This window comes from Pinus tabuliformis, chromosome 4_1, assembly GCF_031772625.1.
Source record: "Pinus tabuliformis cultivar Carrire ecotype Pingquan chromosome 4_1, CPIR1, whole genome shotgun sequence".
In the NCBI taxonomy this organism is placed as follows: Eukaryota; Viridiplantae; Streptophyta; class Pinopsida; order Pinales; family Pinaceae; genus Pinus; species Pinus tabuliformis.
In genome coordinates, this window is record NC_142303.1 from 851,754,813 (window position 1) to 851,763,254 (window position 8,442).

At 35.7% G+C, this 8,442-nt stretch overlaps 1 protein-coding gene across 1 annotated transcript; it reads right to left on the reverse strand.

The window, feature by feature from the left end:
- Nucleotides 1-4,983: 4,983 nt before the first annotated feature.
- LOC149178891 (protein UNUSUAL FLORAL ORGANS-like) lies at nucleotides 4,984-7,008 on the reverse strand. The gene has a single exon (XM_089423732.1). It carries the CDS (start codon nucleotides 6,682-6,684, stop codon nucleotides 5,509-5,511), a length of 1,176 nt encoding a protein of 391 aa, XP_089279858.1. The 5' UTR covers nucleotides 6,685-7,008; the 3' UTR covers nucleotides 4,984-5,508.
- Nucleotides 7,009-8,442: the final 1,434 nt, after the last annotated feature.

The following is an 8,442-nucleotide window of genomic DNA, read 5'->3' on the forward strand; positions in this document are numbered from 1 at the left end:
CATGCAACTGAGTTAACTGATGTATTCTATAGTTTCATTATGAGTTAATAACTTGTGAATTAATTAATAACTAATTCACCCAACTCATCTCTAGTCTATTTGCCAGTTAGACTAAATACAACCAGTTTAACAAAGCTAAACTAAACACAACTCCATCAACTGCACCTCCAGTCCACTAAACTCAACTGATTGAGTTCTAACTGAAGTCATGCATGCAAATATTAATCATCCCATAGGTAACCACGTATTTCCTTCTGGGATCTGCATGTACCACATCCGTAGCTCATCCTGAAGTGCTCCAAGAGAATAAGATCAAGTTTATAGTCCAAATATTATTATGAGACAATAATATTTGACTTTTCTATTTTTGGCAGCCAGTCTAAAAATAGACTTTGATCACTCACACTGTGGTCACCCACACTGTGATCATCCCTGCTGGGATCAAAAATAGAACTTGCGCCATAATTTGCCTGTGGACCCACTTAGTGAAGGCGACTCTTTTCACTAAGCTCCATCATCTTGTTGCAATCTCAACAAAGGTAACACAATTTTTTAATTTAAACAAGTGTAATATGCAATGTTGTTGCTTAGTACCTGCCTCTATTGCAAAAAGTAATTGTTAGCAAAAGTTATTGCTTTTAAGATAAAAATTCCCCTCATGCCCATGTATAAAGATCTTAATTTTTATTATTATTAAAACTTGTCATTTACAAGGTTCTATTTTGTAGGCGATATTATAATAGTTTAGATCTTCTTCAAATTTTGAATCAAAATATTAAAACAAATTTCCAAAATATTAAGACGAATAAAACGGTTAAAGTTTTTAAGTAGGGATATTTTTATAGTATAATTAACAAAGTTATGATTCATTAAGTGTTTGGTTAAAACAATGAAATTTCTATTTTGCATTAAAATCATCTATAGCAAAAATTTCCACAACAAATGGGATCGATTGGTTTTTGTTTGCTATTTATATTCTTAAATAATTAATGCACCTACAAATGCTTATAAGTCTTTACGTTGCATTATTTGACAACTTGATATTTCAAGGCTTTATATGGCTCCTACACAAGTTGCTCATTAAATCAAACTGGGTATTAAAGGTAGGTAAAAATGTTTCAAAGAAAAACATTATATAATATTAAAGAAACACATAATTAATTATGAAAATGCATGTTGGCTTAGGGGCATACCAAAGAGCTACAAAGATTTATAATGGAATAGTTAAATCAATACATTTTATTATTTTGAAAGATGTTGTTAGTAAAGGAATATTTAAGTTTTAGGTGTTTTATATTTTTATGAAAAAAAGAATAGAAAAATATTTATTAAGTATTGGGAGACTTTAAATTATGAATAGATTAAATATGAAATAAATGTTAAATTGAGACTATAATATTTTTTTTTCCCATAGAAAAAAGTCGTAATTTTATTCATATTGATAAAATTACATTTTGTAGATGCATGAAGCATATGCAGATGGTTGTTCCTGTAATGACAGACAGCAACAGAAAAAAACAAAATAGCAGATGGTTGTTCCTGTAATGACAGGAAGCAATAGAAAAAACAAAATAGAAAAAAATAAGTTCCAGCAAGCCTAAACTTTTCTGCCCTTCTTCTTCTCCACCCGTCGCCAACCTCCAGTGTCGGGAGTGGGTGTAATAATAGCTAGCTGATTTTCCATTGGGATCAATGGAAGTTCTTTGTCAGATTCCGAGCCCTCTGATCCATGAGTTTGTTTGATGCCACTTACTTCCATTTGTGGCTCTTGTTGCAGATCTGAAATGTGTGGCCCCAAATGAGTAATTGGGGCATTCTCTTCCTGAGTGTATTTCTGTCTCATTTGAGTATCAGGTTCTGTCTGGTTCTCTGTAGGATCCGTGTTTATGTCTTCTTCTTCCAACGGGTCGGTATGCTGCCACCCTTTGGGCTTTTTTTGTTGTTTCTTGGTTCTCCTGGGGTCCTTTCGAGCAAATGGGCAATCATATTGAAGGTGCCCTGTTTGCATGCAGCCCCTGCACCGGAACGTTGTGTTCTCGTAGTCGAGCAGTTGTATCCATTGAGAATTATTGAAGTTCAGAGTGATGTGATCAGGTAGCCCCTGACTCAGGTCCACTTCTACACATATTTTGGCAAATGTAAATATTCCCCTGATAGCTCTGTCTTCATCCATTTTTAGGAATTTCCCCAGGGAGTTCCCAATGGCAATTAATACTTTGTGATGCCAAAAATGTAGAGGGAGACCACGTAGTCTTACTCATACACGCATCATTGAGACTTTCATTGTATTGGCATCGAAATCAGAAAACCAGGGGGTGATGAAGAGGCCCCCAGAACCAAGGCCCCTGATTGATAATGTTGTCTCGTTCTTGTTCTGTGTTAAATCTAACTATGAAAAACCCTTTTGGGCATAGGTAAATTTCACAGTTAGATGTCCATGTTGAAAAGATCCATTGGTGTAGAGCATCTGATTTTGCCCAGAAACCATTAAATCTACAAATAACTGCATTTTTGGATAGGTTTGTGTGTAGACTAGTTACCTCTGGCATAGAGACTTGTAGCGTTGGTGATTCTGGCTTTTTGTTCAACAATGTAGGGGCCTGGCAGCTCTGGTGGTGCTGCTGCTTTATTTTTCATTTTTTCCTTCCCTTTCACTACATCCCGAAAGGAACCTGCATTTTTAGAGCTGGTTCCAGTGCTTCCGCCGCGCAGTCGGAGATTTAGAATAATGGTTGAATCTTTGGCGATGCCGTAGTGCTGTAGAGTTTGGTTGTCCTGCAGACTGTATCCTGAATATATAAGGTTTTGATGTTGTGCTGGGGTTCCAAGGTGACCCTGGATCTCTTTTTTTAATGCATGGATGCTCATCCCCTTACTGAGCCGCATGCAAAAGTGTTTGCCCCCAATTGATTTGATGAAAATCTGAATCAGATCTGCATCCATGCGGAGTAGATCGGTCTTGTGGAGACCTCGCTTTGTTGGATCTGGTAGTTCCTCTTTGAATCCAGATGCCTCATTTAGCTTTGGATCCTGTCCACTCCTTGGTTTCTCTAGATCTGGCTTATAGAGGTCATTAGTCAGAGATCCACCCACTCTGTCATGGGCATTTGTATTCAGCAGGAAGATCTAGGCCTCTGGGCTCGTGGCCGCTATGGTTAGGGTCGCTATACCTAACTTCCATTCGATGGTGTATACCCTCACCTGTTCAGCCGAGTACTGGGGCGTCGCAGCCTGCACAGTCCATAAACTCCTTCATGCTGTCCAGATCGGCCTTCCTGCCTCGCTTTTGTCCTCTACTACTGGCTGATCTGAACAATTACCCTGGTGCGTGAGTAGAGGGCGCCCAAACGTCGATTTTATGAGTGGGGTTCCTGCGTGACCACTGCCTCTAGTGTGCAATACAGCGATGGCTTGGCTAGTTGGTACAGTAACCCTAGCCCTCCTGCCGTCATAAGCAAAACTGCCTTTGTCATTAAACATGAAAGGGAGCGATCTGTGAGGAATGAGCTCCTCGACTGGAGGATTCAGTTTGGTGAACAGGACTGCCTGTTCCCATTTGACGCCATTGATACTGCCTTTCAGATCCGCCCAGGAGAGATCAGGGGATCGATTCCCGTAACTCGCCCCTTCTGCGCGCACCTTGTTCTCCGAAGCCATCCCGTTCTGCAGACCCCCACACTTTCCTATTGAGACTATAATATTAGTTGCAATTAGAAATCAATTTATGAAGGTAAAAAAAAAATTGATGATTTTTTTCATATATATATATAGTTCAACTTAAATATTGATCATTTATCTAAAGAAGTTGTATTAACATTTATTTAAAGAAGTTGTATTAACGTAGGAAGAAACTCAAATGCAGTAAGAGTTTAGAGGAAGAACTTAGATTGCATTTTAAAAAATATCTCTATATTGATATAGGAAGTGATAGAATATGACAAATGCTTTTGTTGGATTTTTTGTAGTTATTCCAATAATATTGTAGTCATAGTAGTAAGATTTTGTTAAAAAATTCCCATTGTAACTTAGGAATATTTTATTTTAATAATGACATAGTAATTTTTATGTTTTTCTTATATTAAGTAAATTATATATTTTAATATTATATAATTATTTTAATTTCATATATATATATATATATTAAACAAAAAAACAATATCATAAAATAAAAATGTGATTGTTAAATTATTTCAAAAACTTGATCAAACTTTGTAAATTATTTTCAAAAGTTACACATAATTATAACTCAAACACGAGCTTGACACATTTATTTAGAAATAAAATTTTCATAAATATTGAGATTTTTTTTGTCATGTTGTCTATGATCCTCCAGGCTTGATATATGGCTTGAGAAACAACAACCCTATCTCCTCTCCCTAGGATGGAGGCAACAACTTCAGTGAGGTTTGATCCTGGTTTGGCTTACCCAGGCTACCCATCCTCCACTGATTGTGCTAGTGAGATTTGACATAAATTTTGAGATTTGATGTGTGTATTTTTTTTCACAAATATTGAGATTTGATGCGTATATTTTTCACAAATATGGAGATTTAATGTGTGTATTTTTTTCATAAATATTGAGATTTATTGTGTGTACTATTATGACTTGGTGTCATATATAAATTTTATTTTTATAAATAATAAAAATTTCATAAATATTGAGATTTAATGTATACACTATTTTTCATAAATATTAAGATTTGATGTATACTATTATGACACTTCGTATCATATATATATTAAATAAATTTAAATTTTATTTATCAAACTATAAAATTAATTATTTCATATATTTCAAAAAGTTTCATTTTAATTTTCAAGATATTGAGTGTAATAATTTTTTTTTTAAATTTTCATGAATTTTAGAAAATTGTGGGAACTGATTAAAAGTCAAACTTTTCACTATAAAATGATCCATATAACTTGTGCCTGGTATACAAAAAATAAAAAAAACCTGGTCCATAGAAAAATTTCAAAACAAAGTTAAAAATTATAAAATAACACTGTATTAAAATCAAACTGGTGGGGGACAGCCTTTATCGATAAAGAATGCCCAGTGCGACCAGAGAGTTCGTTGAACTTCAAGATGACACTGCTCGAACTGTTATGTAGATTCTCCTGCATTTATTGCTTTAAAATTGAAAAATAAACTATCACGCGATGCCATATGCGTTGCTTTCCAAAAAAAGTTTACACGATATTTTGACCTAAACGCGAGGGAATATCCTTTCAATGGGGCTGCTGTCAGATGACTACAGTCGGTGGGTCATCCTCTTTTCAGCATAACCTGTGACCATACATCTCTCTGGAGTGGAGAGTCAATACAATCCATCAAATCACAGTAATTTTCACATGACAAAAAATTCAGAAAAGTTGCTTGCAGGTACTTGTTTGAGTTTCACCCAAAAAAAAAGAGCCTAGGGTAGAGCTCAATCTAAAGAGAAACTTGGGCTCCCTCCCATGATTTTAAACGAACATTCAGGAGGAAGATACTGAACACTGCCATGTCTATACATGCCACTCTGACACTGCAGGCCTATAACACAAACCCAACAAGCGAAAGTTCCTGTTTCCTGGAAAAAGAGGATCAGTCGGAAGACTTCTCCATATGTTATTACATAAATTGAAAGCAATTGTACTCTGGCTTAGATGTGTAGCAATGCACAGCCAATCACCTATAGCAGAACATACGAATGGAGAATAAGATTTGAAAGTAACCATGAATTCTGAGTAGATACTGAGGGGCATCTGTTGAATCTCGGTCCATGCAATTATATCACTGTCTATGTATTGCAATTCCCAGATGACTATTTTTTCAGTAGCTTTATTAAGGTTGTTAACCACTCTTCCAATCATGATTAGGCGGCCATTGCTCTCTGCAAGAGAAGGAGTTGAAATAGAGCATGGCATGGCTGCATCAAGTTCAGTCCAAACGCCATTTTCGGGATCAAATCTAACTACACCATATGGCATCTCTGTAATACAGTAGAACAAACCTTTGCACCACACTCCTGGATCGGACCCAAATTTGGCATGGGGTAATGGGTTTCCCGCCATTTTCCAATAACCAGCAACGGAATCGTAAATCTCAGTATAAAGCCTATATACTCTCGAGTTTATTGTAGCAGACATAATGCTATCTTCTTCCCCTGCTACTACAATTTTATAGGACTGGCCATCCTTGTTCAGACACATGCTTGCTTTGTGTATCAGCTGAACTCTGGATGTGGGAGGCAGTTGCATCACTGTCTTCTTAATCGGATTGCATATGGATAATATCTTGCACTCTGCAACGAGATTCCCCAGACACAAAATGCTGCCTGCTGCTGTAATAATAGACATTCGAGGGATTGCAGGATTGGGAATTTTGTGCCAGCGGTCCATTTCGAAGTCGAAGGCACATGAGAATTCACCCGTTGTGCAGAGGAAAAACCATGCACCTCTTTTCACTTCTTGATCCTCCCCTGCGTCCGTCTGGTATCTCCTTCTCCAATACGCATCTGAGAGGAACAGAGATTTCCATCTTGTGCATACGCTCTGAAACTGCACTGTGCTGGCCAGGGGCAAGCACAGCAAGATCTTTTCTACCACTTCTTCGGGAAGCCCACTCCACAGGTTCGCCTCTAATTGCTGCTTCTCACTTCTGGATTTGCAGTGACTATTCTCTGTCTGCATTTCTACCATCAGTAATGAAAACTGAGTAACAAATTTACCAGTAACACACTAACCTTGTTGCAAGAAGATCAGGTTACTGGATCATTACATAGAAATCAAGAAGCACAGAAAGTAGAAATATCAAACTCAACTTAAAAGCCAGCAAAGACAGTATGAATGCCTGCCATAGAAAGGGATTTAAGCATAATCATAATAATAATAAATTCGAGGAGTTGCCGCAAAATGAATTAAAACAACCCCATCGATAAAAAAAAATGGAGAGCCAAAACCTGCTAAAGTTCCAGAAGAATGATTGCACGGCCAGAGCAGACCAGGCAATGCAAAGCTCACGGAAAAATGGAAGGCAAAATGTGAAATATATAGCACACTAGCTGGGGGTGATATAGTAATTATTGAAGATACTTACCATTCAAATTACCTGTGGAGCCCTCATCCCCGCGTTGTATTTCAATGGTGAAGTCGCGTTGTTTTCTGTTAGAAGTCACTATCTCTCACACTATCCATCGCTCACTGCAGTGTCAACGTCGCATTCAAGGGGTGTCTCACATTGAATGTGAAAGCAAAAGTGGTTGCGTCAAATGGGCATCTCAAACAAAATCCCAATTACTTTTTGGGCCTCGGCCATTTGGTAACAGTAAATCCTAAAGAAAAGCCTGTTATAGGGTAAGCAAATTGGTCCCCACTTGTGATTCCTGCAAACTAATTAACAGAAGCTATGAATAAGAAGGTGCGGCATGCAACACCATAAGTAAATTATTATGAAACGAAGAAAATCTGAGAGTTGCCAAAGAGTAGCATTTGAAATTGACATTAGTAGATAGGGACACTTCAACCAGAAAAGGATCAAATCTGTGGGAATCTATAAACCATTTGCTATGACCACTTTTTCACGAAAATGAAACCATCCCATTTTCTCACGTCCTAATCCCATCACACAATATCCTATATATATATATATTCAAATATGGGTGTTCCAATTGGATATGGACAATGTGTTATTTATCATGATGTCAATTGTGAGAAGAATCATGCCTGCGGCCAGGATGAATTATGAATTGACTTGTGTCAAAGAATCGAACATGGTATTAAGAAGAACCTTGACCAATAATTCATTTGAAATGATAGTGCACTCACCATAAGCCAATCTTTAAGATTGCAATAAATTAAACCATCTTACTATCTTATTCATTAGTTTTATTATATTTAGTTTAAATTATCATATATTGCATTTATTCCATTTTTCTTATAAAAAAATAAAAATTCTTCAATTTTATAATTTCGAATGCTTTTTTCTTTCTTTAATTATTCTCTTTCATTTTTAAGCTTCGTTGATTTGAAATTCTCTCATCCTTATTTTTGGAGTATTTTTTTTTCATTTTGAAGCATAGTTGATTTGAAACTCTCTTTTTTTATTATTATTCTTAAAAAATAAAAAAATATTGTCAATTCCCCCTTAATTAAGTAATTATTCATTTTTTAGATGAATTTTTGTTTTTACTCCTAATTTTTTTTAATCTTAATATACTACGTTTTCCTATTAATAGTCTATTTTCCTTTAAATTTAATTTCTCAATTTATTTTATTTTCAAATGCGATATTAATATTTTAATATTAGTTTCTAATGACTAGTTTAATATTTATTATTATTTGTTAACACCTAATTCATATTTTCCTTTTATAAAAAATATCCACAACATTCATTTGTAATTATTCAATTCTAAGATCTCTGAAAATGGGCAAAATGTCCATCCTAAACATGGAATAAAA